General features: G+C 48.4%; 1 protein-coding gene across 1 annotated transcript; it reads right to left on the minus strand.

Annotated features, from left to right (window-relative positions):
• Positions 1–878: 878 nt before the first annotated feature.
• MTMR9 (myotubularin related protein 9) lies at positions 879–25,779 on the minus strand (the record flags this gene model as incomplete). The annotated part of the gene is made up of 10 exons (XM_084231225.1): positions 879–1,042; positions 1,520–1,671; positions 2,483–2,703; positions 4,388–4,529; positions 5,498–5,659; positions 6,367–6,584; positions 8,187–8,360; positions 10,795–10,920; positions 15,115–15,223; positions 25,598–25,779. The coding sequence occupies 10 exons, from the start codon at positions 25,777–25,779 to the stop codon at positions 879–881; spliced, it is 1,650 nt and encodes a 549-aa protein (XP_084087351.1).
• Between the last annotated feature and the right edge of the window lie 235 nt (positions 25,780–26,014).

Here is a 26,014-nt window from a genome sequence, read left to right on the forward strand (position 1 = left end):
ACACACACATGTAAACCAGTGCAATAAGAACTTCAGACAAGGGCAGTGCATCTCTGGTTTAAGGAAAACATATTTGTAGCTTAATTATGACAAATTACCTCTAAATGATGGTTTAATGTTACACCCAGCATTTGATACATATTTAAAGGTGGGTTAAAAGAAATATCTGAAAACCAACCCAGCAGTTAACACCACCATATCAGTAACAAATTCCTACTTTATTTCTATATTGCACATTGTTTTAGTGTCTACTGTGAAAGTGAATTTACTTCTGAATGTAAATATCAGAGGACTGTGCCTGTTGCCTTGGAAAACAGTTTACCTGGACTAAGTATTCAGATTTTTTCTTGACAAACCAGAATAAGAATGGATTCCACTTTTTTAGTCCGATGCTATTTTAACAAGAATGGCTATTTTATGGGACAAATATATTGGAAAATGCATGTTAAACATGAAAATCTTGATTTATCAACCATTTCAGTTTTGAAAAATACTTTTACACTTGCAGTATTTTTTAAACTAACAAATCCTCCCTCGCGAGATGAACGGCAGCCTGCCTGATCTGGAGTGCTATCTGCAGAGTGGACAGAGAGAAGCAGCTTATGACGAAATGGCGTCTAACATGAATGGCGCTAAATAGGTCACCTATTTTACATAAAATGGCTAGCACCTCCTTCCTGTTCCCCAAGTGAGGAGGCCTAACAGGCCACACGATACATGAGTAGTTATAGTAACTTTCATTCGTAAGTAATGGGAAATCCACGACACTATGGGGTCCCCACATCTAAAGCCCAAGTCCCAGGTTCGTGGGTAGAGGTGACCTCGGGGCACAAGGGGGCGGTGGGGCACTGGTGGCTGGGGAGGGCGAGGGCACGCTCTTAGGGACTCGCCTGTGGCCCATCCTCCGTTTCCAATTCTGCCAGCTGCCTCCTGAGGACGTTCACTTTTGCTTGCAATTCCTTGTTATATTCTATGATGTTAACCATTTCCTCATATGCTTCATCCAAATGCCGGGAGGATCGATTCCAGCGCAGGAAGATACCTGTAGGGCCCAGGAAGGGTAAACAGAAGGGACAAAGCGACATCAGTGGGGTTAATGGTAATATATAATACCTGGGTTATATATTTTTTTCTCTTTTCCCCACACTTCACATCTGTGCTCTACTAGACCCTGGCAGATGCAGGCATTCTGTGGCGCTGAGAGAACGTGACTGAATGCAGGCTCTGAGAGGTCCCGTTTCCATGCACATGCTCACTGTGCTTGCAAAACCCACTGTCCTGAGAAAGGTCAAAAGTCTGTTCTGAGACATGTGCTGGGGAGCAAGCGACAGTCACAATGCCACAGGCGTTTCCTTACAATTCAGGGCTTATACCCACCCTTGTGTGACCTCCTACACACGGGAATTCACTTTTACTGGAAAGTGAGAGTAAACGCAGAACCATACAAATCATTGTCCCTTAAAAGCCTCTCTTCAGAGTCCCCCTGTGCTCGCAGGGTCAAGAAGGCCGCCAGGCTTACCCTCCCACAGCTGAAGACTCTGCGGGGCCACCGACGGCCAGATGACAAGGTTGTTGGCTTCAAAGAGAGGGTTGGTGAGTCTGCTCAGCTCGCTGGGCTGATTGACCCAGGACCACAGAGACATCGTTTTCTGCTGGAGCTTCAACTTACATCTGATCAAGACAGAAAGTTGCCATTCAGGCAATTAGTTTCTAACAACTATTAAATGCTCCTCCTACAAGGACACTTTTCTCTGTACAGGTTAGGGAGGCAGAAACTAAGACTTTTAGCAGGGGAACAAAATGTAAAATAAAAATATTTTGAAAAACCAATCAGCATTACAACAAAACGAATACTGTCTTACAGGTTTCCAAAACCAACGAGAAGGTTAAAGACAGAACCTGCTTGTGCCAGATTCAGAGTTAAACATTATTACCCAGACATTCCTGCACACACAAGCCCTTTGCTGTATCTGGGGTTGCATTTTAGTTTAAAGAAAAACTTCCTGACATTTGGTTGTTTCAGAGAAGACTAAGAATAAACTGGACTAGAAAGACACAAGAATTATGCGTGGAATTATCATTGAAAACAGAGGGTAAGTCAAATCCTAAAACTTACAATGTTTAAGATTTGTTTTTTTTAAAAAATATATAATTGCAGTTAGCACAGAAAAATCAACTGACATCCTTACATGGCAGGAACACTGAACAAACTAAGACTCCAGGGAATCTCAACAAGCTGAAGGGCACATAAAAACCCACAGCTGACATCAGCTCAGCGGGAAGGACAGACACTTCCACCTGAGAAAAGGCAAAGATTGCCAAGGAAGAACAACTATATTTGCAGACAAGATCCTGTTCACAGAAAATCCCAGAGAACGCACATGCATGCACACGCACACGCACACACACACTACTAGAGCTAACACTGCTAACACTGCAGACACTGCTTTCAGGAAGTGGCCCCAAGGAGCGGTGTACCCACCTTTCACTTTCATTGTTGCCCAGAAATGTTCCAAACTGTGAGGCGTAAGCGTGCTCAAAGAGCAGGATAAGGAAATTCTCATTAAATTCGAAAGAACACGGGAACTGCCGAAGGATCTGCCACACACAGTCCAAGAAGAGGAGGAAGACGGGCGACTCCCACTTCTGCCTGCTGCTGCAGTAGGCTGACTGCGCGCAGCGCTGCTGGAACGGGTGGCCGGCCTGGGGACAGGGAGATATGTCACGCCTGGGCGGCAGGTGGAGACATGTTCTGCTGCCATTTTCATACCATGCAGTGGGACTCGTTCAGCAGATAATCCTGCAACTAGGGCGGCTGCCATTTAGATGTTTTCTGGCTTAAACCCATTTTTAGCAACTAAGGGAAAAAGACACAATTCCAAATCCTCATGAGGTATGCCGTTAAGACGTCACCATTGGAACCGCTCTGCCCTTGGAATAGCAAATGGAAGAATAATGAACTTCAAGAATGATACACATATAAGCTTTCTTTCCAGGCCTGTGAAATTTGCAGCAGAGTCTGAGAACACAAGCTCTTCAGGTGTGGTTACGGCCTCTGTTTACCTAAAACATTGGACTGTTGGGAGCTACATTGCCTTGCCACTAAATGGAGAGATGTGGGCGTCTCATCGACAAACTTCAAAGGTTCTGGTATTAAATCTTTAATGACAGGGGAAGAGAGTAACTGTCGTGAAGAGACCTGCATGAATACCTTCACAGCAGAGACAAAACTTGTGCTTGGTTTCCCTCTTCTCCCAAGAACTGGAAGAGTCTGCCATCTACTGACCAAAGAAGATCTGAGGGTGTCAGCTGGCCTCCCCCAGAGCCCCAGGATAGACCCTCCCACAGATGGCAGCCTTTGGAAGGTCACACACCTGCTCTTCTTTGGTCTTCTGACTGCTTTATCTGACATAGCCAAAGCCACGAGCACTTCCCAGCGGCCAATGGGACCTTCAGACCCACTAAAATGGCAACAGAGAAGCCAGGAGGCAAATTCGTCTGTTTGCTGTGCCTCATGTGGACTATGGCTGAGGAGATCGTCACCTAACGTGGAAGGTGTGTTTAGGACAGCCTGACTTAAACAGAGATAAAGACCAGCATCAGGCAGGGTGGATGTCTGTGTAAGAAGGGCTAGTAATAACTCGCAACTGTATCGACAAGGCCAGAAATGATTCCTTTCCAGGGATTCTCTCACCCTCAAGATAGAGCTATACAGTTGTTTCCAGCCACAACTGCTGACTGAGTTACAGTCTACACTGCATTCAGGTCACCTGTGTCAGCTGCACGTCAGCACTGTGACAGCACCGGGCTGTGCCCGGGAGACAAAGAGGAGCTGGCCTGGTCCCCTGCCCTCACTGCATCTGGGTCCAGCTCAGACAACAGGGGCACACAGAATGGTGGACTTTATCCGTGACGGAGGGTAAGGTCCCACAGATGTCTGAAGGCAGTGGCATTCAGCTGGACCTCAGAGGACGAGGATTTCACCTGCTCCGGGAAGAGGACAGGGTGGAGTGAAAGACAGAAAGAGCTAAAGTGTCTGCTTGGCTGCTACAGCACACCGCCACAGCCCTGGCCACCGGCCACACCCACACGTGCAGTTGGCGTCTTTTACTCAGGTGAGACTAAGTGCTGTGAGACAGAACTGCTCACGTTCCCTGCTCCTCCCCTGTAGGTAACAGGTGCAGCCAATGAGAGTCTGTTAAGGGACTCAAACGCCCAGTGAGCTATACAGGCAGAAAGAGATGGGGTGATGAGAGGCTCCCTGGGCACCGCTGGCTTCTCAGGAGGGAGAGTTAGTGAAGATCGCGATCACTAAGAAGACAGGGTGACGGCCCCAGAGTCTCGCGCACTGCACCTGCCGCCCCACTGTGTATGGCACTTCCCTCACCTGCAGCCACTCTCTCTCCACGAGGGCCTCAAAGCCACGGATGGTCCTGCTTCTTGGTTCCAAGATGATCTGGGCCAGGGAGGTTACCTGAAGCGTAGAATCAGTTCCTTCTGTTCCGTGAATCAAGATGGATGCTCCTTCCCTGAGAGGAAAACCCAGAGCACAAGTGGGGTAGCCGACACTGTCACTCAGCTCTGTTACCAGCAGCATCACCACGCACAGCACTTCAAAGTCCTGTGCATGCTGCTCTGTCCAGGAGACTAGTGGGGCCTAAATAAGGGGCTGAAGAGAGCTGCCCGTGGGGGAAGTAAAACTACAATGAGTCCCAAATTTATTTATTTATTTTTTTAATTTTCTAGAGGCATGTCTTATTTATTTATTTATTGTTTGTTTGTTTGGTTGGTTTATACATGCACTGGGTACAGTCAGAAGCGCGGGAGGGTGAGAGAATTCACCAGAGCCAGAGCGGGGAGCAGAGCAGGCAGAAGGACCGAAGTACACTGCTGACGGGAGCAGCGGGCGGCAGGAGAGGTCTGCTCGCCATGTGGGACCCTCCTCCAGTGGCCGGGGAACAGCCGGGGATCGAACCGGCTGCAGAGGCTGCAGGCAGCTTCGCAACCCAGTGCTCAACCGCTGCACCACCGGGGAGGCCCCAATGAGTCCCAAATTTAAATGGAAGAACCCCTTCAAGTTATAACAGATCTCACACCTTTCAGCTGAGAATTTCCTCCCTTTACAAAACTGAGAAACAGTTCTCACCACTCACAGCAGGCACATAAGCCTTTTCTACTTCAATAGTTCACCTGAGCCTTTTTTCATCAAACCCAGAAACAAACACTTAAAGTTCCTTTCCTGTATCTTTTTATTTTTTAAAAGTATTATTTCTTTAAAAAAAATTTATATTTGTGTAGAACTGGGGTGCAGGCCAGATGTGTGGGGGATGCGAGGATTCACCAGAGACAGAGTAGGGAATAGAACAGGTGGATCTACTGAAATACACTGCTGAGGGGAGCAGTGGGCAAGACAGGAGAGGTCTGCTGTGCATGTGGGTCAGCAACCAGGCTGTCACCGTGCCCCCCGCCCCACTGACCTGCACAAGGTGCTCCTCACCTGTCCACACACTGGGCTGCGAGGCAGGCGGTGGTCAGGATCTCTTTGATGTGCGTCAGCCAGTTGGATGCCTCCAGTTTGCTGAGCCATCGGTCCATGTTATGTGTCTGGTCGTTACAAGCTTCTACAAGTTTGACGAGGCTCTCCTGCAGAACGTGATACCTTTCAAAAACAAGAAAAAGGAAACAAACAATGAAGAAAACAAACCAAAACTCAGCCTTCACTATATCCAACAGCAAAAATAGTGCCAAATACTAGAAACACGTTACCTTGCTAAGGATTAAAGGCCAACCTGTCAGGCTCAGCCCTCTCCCATGGCTAAAGGCGAGGAGGGGCTGGGCACCGCATCCCGCGGCAGGCAGGATAGCATGCTGGCACCTGCAGCCTTCTCCCAGGACCCTACCCTGGCCACCTCCTACCACCCCCATACTCAGGAGCTGCCCTGGGCTAGCTCAGACCCACTGTCTTACCAGCTCCACCTCCCAACCACACAGAAGACTTAGTGGCTACCGATGTCAAGCATCAGCAAGAGATGACACAGGCAGGGGGAAAAGGGTGTGCGGAGGTGGTTTGGGGGAAATAAGCCTCTCTTTTGACTTAGGAGCGTGTGGGTTTCAGGAGTTTGGTGATGGCTGGTACAGGAGTGTAAGAACAGACCTGCTGGCGATGAGACTCAGCTGACTGAGAGAAAGCAAGCAGCCTGACTCAAACTCCCCGCGGCCTTTTGTGATTTCTTTCTGCTTATCTGAGAGGACACACCTTGTCCTGCCAATTTCTGACTATGCTAACGTGTAGGAGTGTTTGAAAACTTGTGAATTTTGAACTTCATTAGCTCCCAGTAAGTCCATCCTGTCCCCAGAGCCTGTTACCTCTCAATGGACTTGTGGATCCGCCTCCACTGGGGATAGTGAGCTTCCTGCTCGAAGCCGCCCCCTCTGGCCCGGGCCTGCTGGGCCACGTTGAGGGCCCGGGTGTCCACGATATAGCCGCGCTTGCCCGCCCTGAGGGTGGCGTTTATCAGCTTCTCGTCTTCCTTGCACCGCCTTCCGTTTGTGCCTGTGAGGGGCTGGCTGCTTCGCATGATGACCTCGGAGCAAATATGGATTACAATTTAGTAACAGTTGCTTTTGAAGTTTCTGAAGACAGAAATGAATTAGCTATATTAAGAGTATATCAGAAACAATCATGTGATACTTGGAAATGGATTTAATCCTAAAACAAAGATATTTCTATATGTTGACAACAGTTAAAAACTGTAAAGCAGAAGAAGCCTTGCACTGCTACTTGATTTTTCTCTGGATGCTTCCACGTGATACAGTACCCGCTGCAGATCAAACATTGTTACTCGATTAGTCAGTGAGCAGGATACCCAGCAATCAGGCCTGCAAAGGAGATAGACACAGCGGCCTAAGAGCCAGGAAATTTTTTGAACTACATAAACTTGGCAGATTTTATAAAGAGTTATATAGACAAAAGGCAACAATGGCAAAATTTAAAAAAATTATGCACTATTCTTCATGGTGGAGGAATCATTTTCAATCTCTGAAATGCTGCTTATTCTCCAGTGGCCTCTCCCACCCTTCCAGTGCCTGAGACGTAACTACTGCATAGATAGTTGGTGGCGTAAAGACCTGCCACTTTGAAAGGTTTGGTTTTCAAATTTCTCTGAAGAAATCAACACCTAATATACTGACCTTTTCCTTGGTAGATGGTTTAAGAGTTATTTCAAGACACCCCAAAATATATACGGTTATCTTAATAATCTTGAAATTTAACCTGACCAACAGAAGTCACCCAGAGGATGACGAGGGCTCGCTTACAGACAGGGCTTGTCATTTAAACGGACTGACAGTGCATCTAACTGAGTCAGCGGTCACAGTGGGAAGCAACGCCCCCACGCAAGCCAAAGGGGGGCCTGATGCCAAAAGCAGCAAATTGTTAGAGACCTTGTCATTCTAAATGTTCCCATGTGACCAGGGGAAAAGGAAAATGGAACGTGGTTACAACTTACCCACTAATTACTACTGGGTCAAAACAAGAAGCAGAATTTACGGGCTGAGAGAAAGCAGGAGGGGAACAGATTTAGGACATGTTCAGGGAACAGACAGGCAAGGCAGCTTGCTGCGCCCGGAGTGGACTCTGGTTGTCATCAGTGACGCGCGCATCTCTCCTCTTTTTCTTACATTGTGGTTTATTTTTGTGCAATAGTTGATTTCTCTGCTTGTGTACAGGCCCCGCAAGTCTCCCGTCACCATGTCACCCGTGAACCTTCACCCTATCCCGTGGTGCACTTATGTTCGTCTCTTGTTCCTTTTGCAAGTAAACAGTCTGCTTAATCCGCCTCTCACAGGGAAATGTGGAGAGAGTAACTGGAGTGTTTACCATTATTCTGCTCACAGAAATTTATGTTTCTAGCTAAGCGTGTCATTTTACGTGTCAACACTGGCTTCCTCTACTGAGTCCTGACGATGAACCCGCCTGGGGTTCCCCAAGGCCGGGTGGCATCGCTGGAGGAATTCAAAGTCATGTCCCGATCACAGAATACACCCTCCTTCTGATTCTCTAAAGTTTAAACAGGTGTACGTTTAGCAGGAGACACTAATCACTTCAGCGTGAGAAAGGGAACGTTTCTAAGAAAAGTTCCTCAGACCAGGCCTCTCCGCAGTCCGGCTGCAGCACTGGGACTCACCATTCCGTTCTTTTTATGGTAGTAGCTGAGCACAGGGAAGCGGCCGCCATGGCGAAAGGCAGCTACCTTCCGAAGCGCCTCGTCGTCGATGGACTTGGGGACGAGGACGACGGGCGGGTAAGAGGGGCAGACCGCGAACTCCTTGTTGACACAGCTTAGCCTCCATTCACTGGTCTGAAAAACACAAAAGCACCTCAAACCTGAGCAATGGTCTCAATGCCAATAAATAATCTGAAATATTTTAAAGGCCCTGATAGACCAACTTTCACACAGTGGAGAAGCCAGCTCAGAATTTAGCCAAAGGGTACAGGGCCCACCCTCACACTTGCAGAGAAAAGCAGCTCCACGATTCCGAGTCAGTTTCCTGCATCTCGCCATCACCCTACAAGCTCTTCTTCACTGAACAATAACCACCGCTCTGCGACTCCCTCTATTGGCTTGACTATGATGTCGCTACAGGTGCCTCACTCACGAGGTGTCCTGTCAGACACTTGAAAGACAGTTGTTTCTGCCTCAGCCTTTTACGCTCCAGAGTGTCTACGGGACACGCCCATGATTGTCAGGGCTGACTCGTCTCATCTGTCCTTCGCAAATGGCGCTCAAACAGTGCAGCCGCAGGAAGGCTGACGGCCAGAGGTGCCCGCGTCAAGCCCTTGTTCCTCTCTGCTATTCGCAAACGGAGAAGGCTGTAGACACACGGGCACATCTTAACACAAAGATGACCACGCCAAGAAAAGTTATACTCCGGCGTCAGTGAGGTGATTTCTCACTCTGGGTGCGCGGGACAAATGCAAACAATATACTGTCAGATCACTCCTTATTTCAAACATCAGAATTGAAAACAACTTGAAGAATATATAAAAGATGTATAACATCTTTTATGGTACAAAAAGAATTTATGTAAATTTTGGTATGTTCCAGTAAATTAGAGTTGGCCACAGACAAGCTGGGGTTGGCAGCACCCAGAAGACTATTGTATTTTTAATTTTTTTTACTTTACAACATTATCCGTGTTGCCAAGCTCAGCCTCTTTATGCTGTTTCCAGACACACACGTCATCACTGTCAACACCCCACGTTGACGCAGACCTTTCAAGCAGCTTGAACTCTCTTTAGGATGGACTCAGGGACGTGGGCCTCAGAGGCCCTTTGCATTTGCTGCCCCCAGCGCCAAGCTGGGTCTGTCCCCGCCGGGCACACTTTCTTTCTGCCTTTCCCACCTCAGAGGTCTCTCACACAGTGAGTAGGTCACCCGCCCTTCAGTTCCACTTCCTGGCACCCTTCCCGCACGTGACCCCTGTACTGATCAGCCACTTCTTTATATTGTTACAGCGGCCTCTTCAGCAGCTTTGTAGCACTTTGCATCAGAATTGATTTTCTATAACGCAAATCTAATAATGTCATTTCCCCTGTGCCTTGTGGATGCTTTTGTCAGCACTTACTTTACTGTACTCAATCATTTAGATTATTATTAGACTTTGAACAAGTAGAAGGACAGGCCCATGCTCTGCTCATCTTCCCAGAATTCAGCAATAGTAAACTTCAAGCCAGGGCTTTAAAGATGTTCTCATTAAATCCCTGGGTTACAGAATTGCAGGAAAGTAGCAGAACTTCAAATATACAAATTACTTAAATAATCAGCGTAAACCAAAAACTGAATACAAACTAAGAAAAAAGCATTGCCTCTAAGTAAAAATAAGCATTACAAAAATGTACGCAGAATCATTTAGTAACACAAGATTTTAGTTTATTTCATTCATACTTTACTTAACAGAACAGCTAACACAACTTAAGGTTGCCTTGGAGTGTCACTAAATCTCCAATCTACACTGATATGGGGGCCTCGTTTCAAAGAGAATTAATGACAACTGCAGGCTCCACTGAGGATGGCCAGGGCAGGGTGGGGCCCGGGCTCAGTGTCAGGAGAAAAGGTTGAAAGAAATGCCAGTATTTCATCTACAGCAAAGCAAGCAGGCGGGGGCTCTCGACCTGAAGGGCAGTTCCTGGAAGGGGCCACAGGACGTGGGCCCTGTCCTCACTCACTGCTGCAGGGACTGTCAGTTACAAGGGCCTACGCCCTTCCCCTCGAGCCCTCTGGCCATTCAGAGGCGTGAGGATGAAGGGAGAAGCAAGACAGTGACACGGGAGAATGAAAGCTGCTTCTAGTTACGAGATCTTGGTGACCCAGAGGGAAAACGCAACCTGAGTCCCCGGAAACAAAGGCGCTGAGGGACTCGCCGATGTGGCGCAGCGGCTCCACAGATGGCTCCGGGGCTTAGAGCCCAACCACGGCACAGAAAGGTGTTTCTGGGGAGACACTTTAAAGCACCCCACGGTTCACTCAGAACATGCCAGGACTATATGAAGAGCTTAGTGTTTATCACTGTCATTCTCAAAACTGAAAAGGCAACATCTGGGCAGAGCAGGAGAGACGCGGCCTGTGCCGAGCGCTGGACAGTCTGCTCGCCAGAGGCCGCAGCACCGTGGTACCTGCTTCTCCAGGCACAGGGGAGCCGTGCACCCCGCCACTGCTGAGGGAAGGGCCATTTGCACAGGTGCAGCAGGGGGCTGGCTTACTTCTCGTTGCCCGCGGTTCTGAAGTTACTCACAGCAGCAGAGTGGAGCTCAAACTCTTGCTCAGGCAGGAAAGAGTGCCAGCCGTCCTCTATCACCTCAAACATGGGCCGGTAAAAGAACGGGTACATCAGCGTGATGGAGTCCAGGGTGGACAAGGCCTGCGGGCAAAAAGAAAATGAAGACGGGAAGGGACACCGCACAGTCTGAAACGTCGGACTCACGACTTGGTCACGGCCTGACGGTCACGGACACCAGTCGACTTCTCCAGCACCGCGTTCAGCGCTGGACACAGCGGTCATCTGATCCCAGCTGATTCTCGTGACCCCGACACCCCCGAGGGACCTGGTGCTCAAACCGACTAGGTGGGAGGGACAGACACTGAGCTGAGCCTGTTCCAGGCATCGTGGACCTCGATGCTCCCAGCAGCCTCAGCAGGCGGGCCCGGGCCCCTCCCACTTCCCAGCCGAGCTGGTCATGTCATTTAACTGGTCACGTCATTTAACTGTCTGGAACCAGAGTCCAGCAGTCAGACCCCAGTGTGACTCTGGCCCCGAAGCACGGGCACCTTTCACCTGGCAGCCTCCTGATGGGGAGTCATGGCTGGGAGAAGACCACCGAACCCCGCCGGCATAATCCAAACTGCGCTGAGATGGAGAGTGGGGCCGATGCGCTAATACCCCAAAACTCTCAAGAGTGAAGCCGCTCCCCGTGAGGACATCAGGCTTACAGAAGGACAGGCGTGCACACACTGGGAAGCACGTCCCCTGAGTTCCCACGTCCAGTGCTCGGCGTTACCTGGTGTTGCCATTGAGAACAGCCATGCTCTCGCTTAGCCAGCTTCACACACACAGTACAGCGCTGCTGCCCGCCTCCACCTAGTGATACACCAGGCCCCCCAAGCATCTCCTAGCTGAAGGTCTGTACCCCCTGCCAGCCTTTTCCTATCTCCCCATTCCGGCACTGTTCTCCTCCACGAGTTTGACTCTTGGCCTAGACGTCACGTAAGTGACGCGGCAGGGCAGTTGCCCTTCTGTGTCTGGCTCATTTGGCTCAGCAGTGTCTTCCAGGTCCGTCGATGGTGAGGCGGCACTCTCCTGAGATGGTGGCAAACAGGACCCTGCACACATCATAGGCCAGGGCACACCCATGTGCACACATATGCATATGCCCTGGCTTCCACACCTCAGCTCTTAAGAATCACTATCAATCATGAAAGCGGAGTGCTGCTAGCTCTGCGACAGTGATTTTGTCTCCTCTGGGTAGATCCCAGAGGGGGATAGCTGCGTCCCATGGCAGCTTATTTTGTTTCTGGTGGAACCTCCACACTGCTGTCCATAGCAGCTCCAGTCGTCACCTTAAATGCCAGCTGCGGCCGTGGGCCCAGGCGACAAGACAAGCTCACTTTTCCGACTTGTCAGACTACAGCTTATGTCACTCGGCTGGAACTTGTCCTTCAACACATGAGTGCTAAAAGAACTAGAAACATTTCAACTCCAAAGGCAGTTGAAAGAAAGAAAAATGTCATCAGACTTCCTGCCAGGCTTTGGGAAGTGAGAACAGGCCTGCCAGCCTCCTGTAGGGCCCTCAGGAGGCAGCAGGGATGCTCGGGACTTGGACTCTTGAGGGCAGAACCGTCTTTTATGAGCGTTCACTGGTTACTCTGAAACCGTGTCAAGATGCAGAGAGGGCGGGAAGGATTGGGTGCCAGGGAGAGGCCAGAGGCCCAGTTCACTGTGCGCATTCAATGAGCTATGAAGACGTCGCTACAGTCCCTCTGAGGTCACATTAGGAGAATGGCTCGTAACTTCTGGCTTCACTGCAGCCATTAAGGGCTTCTGGATAATGAGTCAGTTTCGATAGAGCTCTAGGTAATATGTCTGGCTAATTAAACAATGATTAGCGTCAGATCTAACAATGCTAAGTTAAGGCAGCCAGAAACTGGGTAGTGTGCTTTGCCCTGTTTCTGCACCACGGTGAGTATCTGTGGGCAACCTCCCCAAGGCACGCTATCCAGGTTTCTTACAAGTTACAAAGGGATAGAAAAGATGTCAGTGTAATCCCATCCCACAACTGAAACACACACACACACACAAAACCCCAGGCTCAACTGAAGTGGTATTCTCTGGTACATAGCAGGACGTGACCTCAGGATACCAGCCCAGAGCCTGTGCATTGCTTGCCCTGGTTACCAAATGTGACCAAATCAGCATGGCCATGTCCCTTCCAAGTGACAGACAGTTGGCTCATCTTCTCATTTCCTAGATTAAAATTTAGCAAAGGCAGAAAGAAAAATGTTACCTGCCATTGTCTAGTACCACAATAGTTGTTCTTCTCAAAAGAGAGAAATAAAACAAATAAAAACAAAAAGCAAAATCCTCTTACAGATTTTACGCCTTTCTTCTCCCTCTTAATAGTTAAGCAACAGCAGTTTTTTTAAGACAAATCCTAGATTAGTCAGACAGAAAAAAAATCTGTGTGTCTCTGTAATTATCTAAAAAATACTGTAAACATAAAGTTAATTGCTATAATTTCATGGTAGTGATCTAAAATAAGGCAATTTAAGAAGTGTATACCAAGATAGTTGGTTAGAAAGGGGAATACAATAGTGTGAGTTTTTCACTTTAAATGTTAAATTACCCAAATAAAGTTTACATTATTTGTAACCTAACAGAGTCAACACTGTTTATGCAGATATAAAACAAACACATCCTGTCTTAAGCAAACCTGACATAGGGAAATTCAAACTCACTAAAAACCAAAGAAGACAATATTTGGTGACAATTTCTTGCTTTATAAAAGTAGTGACGGGCCTCCCCTGGTGGCGCAGGTGGTTAAGTGCCACGCTGTGATGCTGTCCGTAGCCTCTGCAGTGCTGGTTCGATCCCAGCCGGCCAGCAAGGGTACTACATGGCGCAGCAGACCTCTCCTGTCTCACCTGCTGCTCCCCTCAGCAGTGTATTTCAGTCAGTCTGCCTGTTCTGTTCTCCGCTCTGTCTCTGGTGAATCCTCTCACCCTTCTGAGGATCTGGCCTGTACCCCGGTTCTTGTATAAATAAATCAATCTTTAAAATAAAATAAAATAAAAGTAGTGACTTTGGAAGGCTCGCCGTGCAGACACCTGCAGTGGGGTTCTCTCCTGGAGAGGCTGCAGCCTGGGTGAGGCCTGAGGATGCGGTGGCGGGTGAAGCCAGTCACCAACGCACAACTGTGTGCGCCCTAAGCCGTGATTGTTACAGAGACAGAAAGCAGAGGGGGGCTGGGTTGAGGGGGGTCGTCGTTTCACGGCCAGAGTTTCAGTTTTGCAAGATCAGAGGCTCTGGAGATCTGTGGCCAATGATGTGCATTCACTTAACACTACCGAATTTTACACTTAGAAATTGTTAAGGTGGTGTATTTACAGGTTTTTCATCACAATTTGGAAAAAGTCTCAGCATAAAACTTCAAAATAAATGACATAAGGTCTTCAAATGGTAGCTGCTGTTTGTCAAATATTATACTAAGCATCCTACATATATCAACTAATATAATTATTATAACACAACTTACAAGTATGTAATGTTATCCTCATTGAATAAAAACCAGCCAGAGTCAGAGAGGTCATTTACCCGTGGCCACGAGTACCAAGTAGTGAAATCAAAAGTCAAGCGGGCTATTTCAATACTATTCGGCCAGCATTATTACTTCTCTTCAAATCTAGGATTGCACCTATTATAAAAAGATAGACTGTAAAAAGTAATCCTGCGCTGGCTGCTGGTCTGGTGGAGAAGGCAGCTGAGCTTGGTGACTCTCTGGGCATTTCCAGTGTATCTGTGCAAGCCTGCGAGGGCAGGCGGGAAAGGCTGGATCAGCAGCCTCTTGGACCCCCTACACCCTCCTACTATAAAGTGACAGAAGCAATTTTTATAGTCATTACTTCATTGGTTTAAAATTCCACATAGGATCTTACTTAGGTAAACCCACTGGAGCTGAAAAAAGTTCATGAAATGTCTTTGGTATAGAGAAAATATTAATTTGTTTAGTAAACATGGAACATCAAGGAAAACTAAAATTTCTCCCAAGATCCTATTTCCTAGCTCCACTAATGGGTTCTCCAAATAAGTATTCATACAAACAGACAAACCCAGTGTTGGTTACTTGACCAATGAACTCAGGGATTGAAATCCCTAGGGGAGCTGGGGTCATTCACGTGAAATGCCATCACACAGCCGTGCAGCCCTCCTGCAGGGCGCCTGCCCCGCCACGGAACATGGCCACAGGCTAACGAAGACACACAAGAGCTACAAGGAGTCTTGAGTATGATGCCCTTTTTATTGTGGCTTACTTTCATCCAATTTTCCTTCTAAAATACTTACTTCAATGGAACTGGCTATATTCAAACATTCCTCCATTCCAGGAATATCCAACTGAATAATTCGAAAATCTTTACATTTTATGATGATTGTACCCAGAGGTCCAACAAACCTGTAAAAAATTATAAATCATGCTTAGGAACATGTACATACCTAGTGGAAGTATGTGGTTATTTCTTCGAACAAAGAATATAGCAGTAATTGCCATCTACACGCAACTTTCCTCTCCCAATTAGTCTAATTAGAGAAGATGATGCTTGCCTGCATCATTAAGATGTGAGCCACAGATCTAAAAAACTGTGTACTTAAAAATTTTTCAAATACACAAAGTAATTCACATTAGGCTAATTCATTTAATGGAGGATATTTGGGAGCCTTATTTCAAAGAACAAGAAAAAGACAGCTGCAATGAATGTGGTGTGTGTATGCAGACATTTCTAAAACAGAAAATTCATTTCAGATTTTACTTACTTAGAAGATTTTATAGCAGTGATTTAAAATACAAGCATCTCTATTTCTATCTTTCAATAACGATTAACTTGCAATTTCTCTTCTAAATCAAGGAAAATTTTAGAGTAAATGTTATAGCTAATAATAAATTTTGTACCACTAAGTTCTATTCACATTTAATTTCACTCTATTTGGGATTCCTGACTTGTATTTGTTGTGGTTTTGTCCGTACTTGCTGAGAGCTCTGATTTTTCTTTTGCTTTGCCACTGATTGTTTCCAGGTCTTTCCCATTCATACTTACTATTCCTTGGCCAGGAATTCTTAGATTGAGCAAAAGCTGACCATTATACTTGTACATGGTCCAGTTTAGAAAGCTCCTATAGCTACTCTCTTGAGCTCCCTCTCAATTGCAAGCACTCCGTGCCTCACAGCCCTGCACTGGCTAATTCAGACTGGCCAAGGTCATCAGCAGGGTCACATTCTAGTAAAAAAAAAAAAAAAGCCACTGGACACACACAATTGATCATCACAGGGGGCTGTGTCTTATAAAATGTACTTGGAAAAACCATACTCTTGGTGCTTCCATTTCTGACAAAGGTGGGATAACAGAAGCCAGTGTGACCCTCCCACCTGGAACAGTTAAAATAAGCAGACAAAATATAAAAACTGTTTTCAAGACAGTGGACATCAGGCAAAAAAGAACAGAATGGGATTCAAGTCTGCCCCAGTTTACCGTGTTAGGTCTGTTGGCTAATTTGCAGGGGGAGGGGGCCGAGGTACAGCTGAGAGCCCGCACACCTCTGTTAGAGGGAAGGTCTCAGATTCCACTTTGTACAAAAAGAAGAACAAATTAAATCCCAGAAGAGGAAATTAAATAGTAAAGATCAGAGCAAAAGTCAGTGAAATGGAAAGGAGAAAATTACGGAGGGAGAAAAAAAAAGAAAAACGAATGCTTGACAAAGGGTGCTAAGTCTTTCGTCCAGACTGATGCGGGGGAAAGAAAGTTAATCACAATTTATCAATATGGGAATGGGAGATGCCAGTCACTACAGAGTCCACAGGCATGGAAAGGGTGAGGGATACTAGGAACAACGTTGTGCCAATAAGTTTAACATGGCAAATGATATGGAAAAATCCTAAAAAGACACAAACTACTATAGATCATTCAAGAAAAAATTAACTAATTCTACAGTTATCCGATAGACTGAAACTTTCATCAAAATCTTTCCCACAAAGAAAACTGGGTAGCCTCATGATGGATTCTTTAAAACATTTAAAGAAAAAATACTATCAAATCAAGACAAACTCAGAAAATTGAGTTTGCCACTCACTCCGCAAGGTACTACCCTCACACAAAAACCAAAGCCACTACACAAAAACTATGGGCCAATGTTTTCCTCTATAATCTTAGATGCAAAATGTCTTTTAAAGAATTAGCAAATTAAATCCAACAATATATAAAAAAGGACAATACATCAATGACCAGCTGGGGTTTTCCAAGAATATAAGGCTGCTTTAACATTTGAAAATCAAAGTAAATTACCTTACCATACTGATACCATCATCTCAACAGATGCAGAAAAAGCATGTAACAAAATCCAACAATTCTGGATTAAAAAGAAACAAAATTGAGCAAGCCAGGAACAGGACACTGCCTCAACCTGGTAATAGCACTGACGGGCAACTAACGAGGACCACTCACCACTTCTATTTAACACCGTGTGGACAGTGACAGCCCAGTGACAAGAAACGGCAACTGTCTGTATCTGCAGATGAAATGATTATTGAGGCAATCCAGTGAGAACCACAGAGAAGCTACTGCAGTGAGCTCAGTGAGGCTGCAGGATACAAGGACTCACACAGAGTTAATGTTACTTCCACTCACTATGGCAACAATGTAGAATATGCTGAGGATTTTGTTTTTATTTAGGTGTGGGGAGACCAACAGGAGCAGAGGAGGAGATGACTGTCACTGATGAGCTGATTCCTTACAGGCCCCCAGAGGTGGGGGCGCACCATGGACAGGGGACACATGGGGAGGCAGGAAGGCAGTCCAGAGGCAGAAAGAGCAAGGAGCATGGTCAGGGCCCTTACTATGATGTTTCACAGAAAGGAATGGCAGGACGGGGCAGACACACCGATACATTAGGATAGGATGGTTGGGAAAATCGCCTCAGGTCAGAGCTACCAGTGGTCCCCGCAGTGACTTAGGGCAGGGGAAGTATTGCAGAAGAGGGGTACGGACTTGGGAGTGGCTGGCTGGCATATGAAGGGGTATCTGCAGGCAAGTTAACTGCCATCTCTAGGGACTGGCTAGCCCTAAGAAAGGCAGTCTCTCTCTGGGTCTACACGGCACTAAAATGAAAGTATATCAGATCCAGAAAGTAAAAAACTGGTTAGTACAAATGAGCAACTGACAAAATACCACCCAAAATGATGAAATACATAGGGGGAAAACCTGACAAAAGGTATAATAAGAGCTGCAATTGAGAACTACACATTATTGCTGGAAGAAACGGAAGCAGGCCTGAACAAGGCAGATGGAGAGAGATGCTTGGTTCACTGGGCAGAGACTCGAGAGTAAATATGTCCGTTCTCACCACATCCATTTCCCCGGGTCACCATAATTACAATCAGAATCACTGTACTTGAAGAAAGTGACAAGCTTCTCAAACCCGCAGCCCCTCCCTGTCCTCTCCAGGGGTGCTTGCCTCCCCCCAACCTTTACATGTTCACCAGCCCAGAAGCTCTCTGAAGCCCCTTCCTCCTGGGCTTTTAAGGGGGCTTCACCACAGACACAACTGATTAAATCACTGGCCACTGCCAAGTCCCAGGAAATGGGGAGGGGAGTGCAGCCCTGGCTTTCATTCATGTTGGTGCCCCTAACAACCAGCCCCATCTTAGGGGTTTCCCAAAACACCCCCCGTATCTCTCATGTCTTCCACCTGATGATTCACGTGCTCGTGCTTGAGCACTCTTCGTCATCGAGAGATGGCAGAGTGGGTAACTGCATTTCCCGAGGGCTGTTCGCGGAGGTTAACCAGCCTGAGGAGGGCAGGAGGCTCTGACTGAGGCGGTCACCAGAAGCGGAGATGAGCTTCACCTGGGGGCTCTCGAGCAGTGTCCGAAGTGGAGGGAGCGCCCGGGCAGGGCACCTGCTTCTGGGCATGGGGGAGCCTCTACATACCCACGGGAACTGGGCCCAGGAATCTCACAGCATAGAGAGGGGCTGAGTTATCAGATGCCCACATATCAAGGACAAAAAGCAACTTGGATCTGTACTTGAAACATAAAAACCCAGTCAAAATGGATCATATATCTAAATGTAAAACCTAAAACTATCGAACTTCTAGAAGAAAACATGGGATAAAGTCTCTGTGACCTTGGGTCGGCTAAAATACCACAATCCCAAATTATAACAGAACTTCAAAATTTGAAGTGCTCTTTGAAAGATACTGCTTATGAGGATGAAAAGACAAGTGGGACTGAATGACAATATTTGCACATCTTGTATCCAGTAAAGGACTTGTACACGGAATATATACATGATACATGCAATTTCAAAGCTCAGTAAAGGATTCTGGGAAGATGGTGGAGTAGGAAGCACCAGCGACCTCCTCGTCTGGACAGCAGCACTGGTGGAAGCTGTCTGCGAAAGGACTGTGGAACTCTGGGCTCCGGGGGAAGACTGGAGAATGAACTGGAGCAAGCTGCACACAATTCGCAGGCGTCAATGTGGACAAAATGCACCTTCTCCGCCCAGTGTCAGGAAACTGCTATTTCTCATCACAGGGGAGTGCAGAGAAGACAGCCACTGCTGCCTCCCACCCAGGCCGCTAGCCCTCCCCACCCCGGGGAGGTTCCAGTGGATTTAAAGGGCCAACTCCCTTTCCCATTCCCTTTCATTGTTCATTCTTTTATCTTTCAGGAGCTGGACGTTAAAGACCAGGACATTAAAAAGCACCCGCATATACGGGGAAAATCAGTAAGTATTCATGCATGCCCAGGGAAACTAAAAAAAGACCTAAAAAGATCTTATATTTACATCTCTCATTGATCCTTGGCACAGAGACAGCCTGCAACAAACAACCTAAAAATAACAAAAGCCAGGAAACCTGGGGAAAGAGGGTGGACTCAATCTGATCTGCAGATTTATTACCACATTAGCAGATTCAAATGCTCGGCGTTCAACAAAAAAATCACAAGGTACACAAATTAAACAGAAAAGTATGGCCCATTCAAAGAAAGAAAGAAATCAACAGAAACTGTTGTGAACAAAAGACTTGGGGGCAGGTATATTAGACAAACATTTTTAAAAAGTGGCTGTAATGATGCTAAAGACCTAAAGGAAGATGCGGGGAAAATCAAGAATATGAGGTGCAAACAGAATGAACAGACCAATAAAGAGATAGAAAACATAACTAAAAGCCAAAAATATTCTGGCACTGAAAAGTACAATAACTGAAATTGTAACCGGGTGGTCCCCAGGAAAGGGGGAGGTTCCAGTTTCCCTGCCCCACCCAAGGGAGGGTGGAGCTGAGCAGGAAGAGGAGAAGCTGCAGAAGAGACTGAGGAAGGAAGCAGGATAGAGCCAGAAGGAGACCTGGAGGAGGCAGATGGAGCCCAGAGACACGTGAAGAAACTGCACTTGTCTTTTGGTCGTGGACTGGGTGACAGAGATGTGGGTGAGACCCGTGGGGAGGTGACAGTGGCAGCTTTTATCTTGATGTTGATGTTGCTCTTTTCCTTCCGGGCTTGTCTGGTTGTTTCTGACCCGTTTCTGTGGGTCCCCACTGGAAGGTGCTTTAGACTGTGGCAGGTTTGGGGCCTTGCTCTGGGCCAACCCCATTTGGATGGAGTTTTTTCCCCTGAGGGGACGGGTCACTGTGGGTGCTTGATTTAGAAACTAGATTCTTTGCCTTTCCTGTATTGTTTCCTATTTGTGTTAAAGTTCCTTCCCGTTAAAGTCTCATGTTTTGTGTTAATGCGGCGGATGGCAGAACCCTATATAGAATAGGCAGGTTTGCGGAGTTTGGGCTGCCCCTCTCCCTGCCCTGTAACAAAATAAGAATTCACTGAAGGATTCCAAGGCAGACTGGGGAGGCAGCAGAGAGAATGGGCGACCTCGGAGGGCAGGATGATGGAAATCCTCAAGACTGAGGAACAGAAGGAAACAAGAGTATAGATGAGTGAACAGGATACCACCAAGCGGACGGTGCTCGGCAAGAGCCCAGGAAAGAGAAGGGGGCAGAGAGCACTTGAAGAAGTGAGACCGAACATTTTCCAAATCTGAGGACAGAGCTCAGCAAAGAGAAGAAAACATTTATCCCCCAGACAGCGATCAGCATTGCAGGTCTCGACCCTCCTGCTCCCTCCTGACCCCGCACTGGAAGCCCGGCCCCCATCTTTTGTCCTTAAATAGCCTGCAGTTTCCTCTTGAGGTTCTGCACCCAGCGAGAACCTTGCTAAGTAGTAGACTCTTGGAACAGGGACCCCATCAGTACCCCCTGTATGCACATCCATTTCAGAGCGTCTGCATCAGATCTGACTCCTGAGGTGACCCCCATCTCCCTGCTGTCAAAAACAACTGACAACAACATAGGCATCAGGCCCCAGTGGAGTCTGAGGCAAGAGCTTCTGTGCTTGGGACAGGCTCGAGCCATAGGCAGATGTGTGGGTCAGAGAACAAGGCCAGGTGGCGCCCCAAAGTGCTCTCCCAGTTTGCCCCCCCCCATGTTGGTCCTATTGCCACCGTATTCATAGCTACCTGGATATTACTGTCTTTCTAATTCTTGCCAGTTTGATGACTGTGAAATAGTATGCTCTTTGTTTTTAACTTGTACTTCTCCAGTTACCCGCTGGCTTAAGTATCTCTTCATGTCCTTGCTCGCAATTCCATTTATTTCCCTCTGAATTGCCTCTGAGTTTCCTTGACTTGCCGATGAAACTGGGTCTGTTGTCTTTCTGGTGTTGGTCTGTGCCAGTTCCTTGGATAGTCTCTAGGTCTTCACTTAGACACTGCAAATGTCTTCTCGGCTGTCAGCCATCTGTTAACTTTCCTATGGTATCCCTTGTGGAACAGAAGTCTTCATTTTTAAATAACATGTTAAAAGCAAAATATGTAAACTGTATACTTAAACAAGTGACTCTTCTGCATTTCAAACTTTATAAAACCAAATATTCTTGTCTTTGCTGACAAAAAAGTTCTTTAATCTTTTTTTTTTTAAGATTTATTTATGCATACAAGAGCTGGGGTACAGGCCAGAGATACGGGGGGAGAGAGGATTCACCAGAGAGAGTGGGGAGCAGAACAGGCAGACTGACTGAAACACACTGCTGAGGGGAGCAGTGGGAGAGTCAGGAGAGGTCTGCTGAGCCATGTAGGTTGCTCCATGGCTGGCCGGGGATCGAACTCGTGCTGCAGGGGCTGAGGATTGCTTCACAGTGCGGTGCTCAAACCCTTGCGCCACTAAGGAGGCCCCAAGTTCTTTAATCTTAATGCAAAATTCATCTATTTTTTTTTTTTTATGGTCTGTGCTTTTTTAGATTTTCCTTAAGTCCTTCCTTACCCCAGGCCCATGGGATGCTCCTCACTTCCTTCCTTGTTAGCGCTATAGTTTGATCCTTCATTTTCAGTCTTTAATTTGTTTGGATTCTACCTTTGTTTCAGGTGTGTTGAGTAGCCAACTCTTCGTCTTCATATACTAAGCCTGTGCTTCTGACACTACCCTGTGGCAGCCCACCCTTGAAGGTCTCATACACCGAGTGCCTTTCTCACCGTGTATGCAAGAGTCTGCTTCTGCTGTGTCCCAGACATACATTTGTCTCCAAGTATTTTCTAGATTTCCCTTGTGATTTCTTCTTTAAATCATTGGTGGTTTTAAAAACATGTATTTGATTTCTACAATTTTGTGACTTTTCCCATTTTCTTTTTGTTACTGATTTCTAACTTTATCCCATCATGGCTGGGGAGATGTGCAGGGGCCAGGTCAGGTAGGGCCTAGAGCTACTGTGATGCTTTTCACAGGAAGCCCTGGGTGCGTTGAAAGCAAGGAAGTAGCAACCCTTAGACATTAGATGATGATTCTAGTCAATGGCAAAAAATGGGCTGTAGAGGGGCAAAAAGGGACAGAGCCGACCCAGTTGGACTGTTGCAGTTGCAGTGAAAAGGAGAGTGACTTGGAGTGGGAACAGCAGCACCAGTTAGAAGGCCACGCCTCCTGGGGAGCTGTAACCGGGTGGGGGTGAGGGAGGAGTAGTTTAAGAGTGACTCCTTCACTTTTGCCTCTCTAGATAGGTGCCCTTGGGCAAGCTACTTAACCTCTCTGAACCTCAACTTCCAGTGCATAAGACAGCTCCCCTCAAATCTAGCAGCAACTTATATTTTAATAGGCTTGTGGAATACTTTTATGTAAATTGCACACATAATTTTATTTGATCCTTTTAGCACCCAAGGGTTTATATTTACAGTTTTTTATATTTAAGTTTTTTTTTTTAATGGACTCAGATACTGAAAACTGAGTTAATTTGCTCAGTTGATGACTTGTTTTCATGACTGATTCCCTACAAGGTTTCATCGGTTTATTTTGTTCTTCAGCCCTAGTTTCGCATCCACTTCCCACCTCGTCCTCAATCCCTATAGGCAGCTATGTCAGCTGCTGCTATTTGTCCGGTACAGATGCATATCCTGTAAGACACGCAGCACCACTGTGTGTGGGTGTCGTGCATGCATGTGAGTTTAGTTTACCAGGACAGGGTCATGTTGTAGATCTTACTCTACTTGACGTTTTAACCCAGTACTCTTTTTAAAGATTTCTTCATAATTACATCTCGGAGAGAGTTTAAGAATGACAGACATTAACATATCAGGGGACAAGCTATTGGGAGTAAGGGTATACACCAGGCAGAAAGAATACTGATTCTTTAAACAAGTTACTTTCAGGGCCTCCCTGGTGGTGCAGCAGGTTGAGCGCAGCGCTGTGAAGCTGTCTGCAGCCTCTGCAGTGCGGTTTCGATTCCCGGCTGGCCAGGGAGATTCCCACAAGGCGCAGCAGACCTCTCCTGTCTTGCCCGCTGCTCCCCTCAGCAGTGTACTTCGGTCCTTCTGCCTGTTCTGCTCCCCGCTCTGTCTCTGGTGAATTCTCTCACCCTCCCGTGTCTCTGGCCTGTACCCCAGAGCTTATTTATACAAGCTCTGTATAAATAAATCAAAAAAAAACAAAACCAGAATTTCCCAAAAAAAAAGTTACTTTCAGACTTTAATGTATATGAAAATCATGTAGGAATCTTGTTAAAATGCAAATTCTGATTCAGTAGCTCTAGAACAACTGAACTCTGATCTGACCACCTAGCTCTTGCTCTTCCCATTCCACCATGCAGCTTCCCAGAAAGGAGGCAAACACGTACATTTCGCCATTTCTTGCCTAAGTGATCACATGGTCCGTGTGGTGTGTGGTCTGTGTTCCTTCCTATCCTACCAGGCCCAAGGGTAGACTCTGGGCGTACATACATGAAGCAAAAGACTGCAAAGCAAATATAAAAAGAGAAAAATAAGGAAGGAAGAAGCTGATGGCATGGAGAGCCTCAGTCTGTCTCCTCCAGCCCCAGTGACTGTTCTGCGGGCAGTCCCTGCATTTCTTGTGTGCCTTGAGGGCCAAGCCACGCAGTGGGGAGTTTGGAAGGAGATTAAAAACCAATTGTGAGTCCTGGCTTCCAGGAGCTAACATACATGTAACTATCGAAACAGAAATATGGATATAGATTTACCAAAGAGATATAAAGAGCTATAGGTTTTCAAGGTGAGGGATATTATTTCTAGTTGTGAGATTAACAGAAAAACCTGTGAAAGAGGTTCAGAAGGCTCAACTGAATTCTGGTGAATGGCTAATAACGATAGCCTAGAACCTTCTGAAAAAAGCTGTATTTTGTTCATCTTGGCGCCCTTAATGTGTCATAAAATATCTGAATAGAATGACATTCAGTATGTTTAACAAACTGGAGAAGCGAGGCATCTGGGCAGAAGGAAGAGGGGAGGACGCAGCCCTGAGGGGCTACAGGGCGGGGGTGGGCAACAGTCCAGAGTGAGGCCGGGCTGGGGAAAGTGCTCATGAAAGGCGTGGCAAGGGCTAGGGGGGAAGAGGAGGTGAGGCCAGGCCGTGGGGTTTCAGGTGTTGTTGGGCAGGCCCGGGAGACCAGGGAAAACCTTTATACAAAGAAATGTGATCTGGGAAGTCTGGGAGGAGCTTGAAAAAATAAACCTATCACCACTTTACCCTGAGAGGTAACAGAAAAAGCTCTTGTCCTTTATTTCTACGTGAGTATAAACTGGACGCTTCATTTACCGTCTCCAGGCACAGCTCGCAGGGCGCCGGGGGAGGGGCTGTGACTGCGGGGGAGGGCGACCCCGACTCCGAGGCGCTGCCTGGGGAAGGCAGTCGAGGCTGCGAGGAGCAACACCCCGCCGGGCGCCAGCCTGCTCGGCCCAGGCGGAGGCGGGAACAGCCCGGAGAGGCCCGAGCCTCCCGCGGCGGGGGCAGCGCGTCGACGACCCGCGCGAGCGTCTGATAAACCCGACATCTCTAAGGGGAAAGCGCCAGGAATGGGGACTCCAGCCACCCAGTTCTTGGGGTTTTCCTCGGCAGCGTCAAGGAGTGACCGCGCCGGCATCTCCTCGGGCGCGGGGCCGGGGCCGGGGCCGGCCTCCCGGGCGGGCGGCGCGTGGAGGGGACCGCGGCAGCCCGGCCACCACACCCGCCCCGGGGAGCCGCGGCCCCCGCGCCGGCCCTGCCCCCCCCAGGTCCCGCGGGCCGGGCGTGCGGCGCCGACGGGGCGGTGCGGGCCGCGGGCCGGGCGGGCCGGGCGGGGCGGGGCGGGCCGGGCCGGGCGGGGCGGGCGGGGCGGGGCGGGCCGGGCCGGGCGGGGCGGGCGGGGCGGGGCGGGGCGGGCGGGGCGGGCCGGGGCGGGCGGGGCGGGCCGGGCCGGGCGGGGCGGGCCGGGCCGGGCGGGGCGGGGCGGGCCGGGCCGGCCGGCACTCACCGCTTGTCGATGGCGTCGATGTTGGCGTGCAGCAGCCAGAGCTCCTCGGCGCTGTCCTGGCGCGAGGACAGGATCAGGTGGTGGCCCGTGAGGCACAGGGTGCCCTCGACGGCCGGGTGGAAGGGCCGGTGCAGCACCACGTTGTCCACCCGCGGCGTCTTGATGAGCTCGGCGAACTCCATGTCCGCCGCCGGCGGGGGCCCGGGGGCGCCGGGGGCCGCGGCTCCGAGGCGGGGACGGGCCGCGCGCCGGGCGGGGAGGCCGAGCCCCGCCCCAGGCCGGGGTGGGCGCGCCGAGGCCTGCGGCCGCCGTCACCGCCGCGGGGCAGCGGGCCCGGGCCGGCCGCTCTCCCGCGGCTCCGGCCGCCCCAGCGCCGGGGCTCGGCTCCGGAGGCCGCCGCTCCGCAGGCCCGGCCGC

The sequence above is a fragment of the Talpa europaea genome (assembly GCF_964194135.1).
Source record: "Talpa europaea genome assembly, chromosome: 4".
Taxonomy (NCBI): Eukaryota; Metazoa; Chordata; class Mammalia; order Eulipotyphla; family Talpidae; genus Talpa; species Talpa europaea.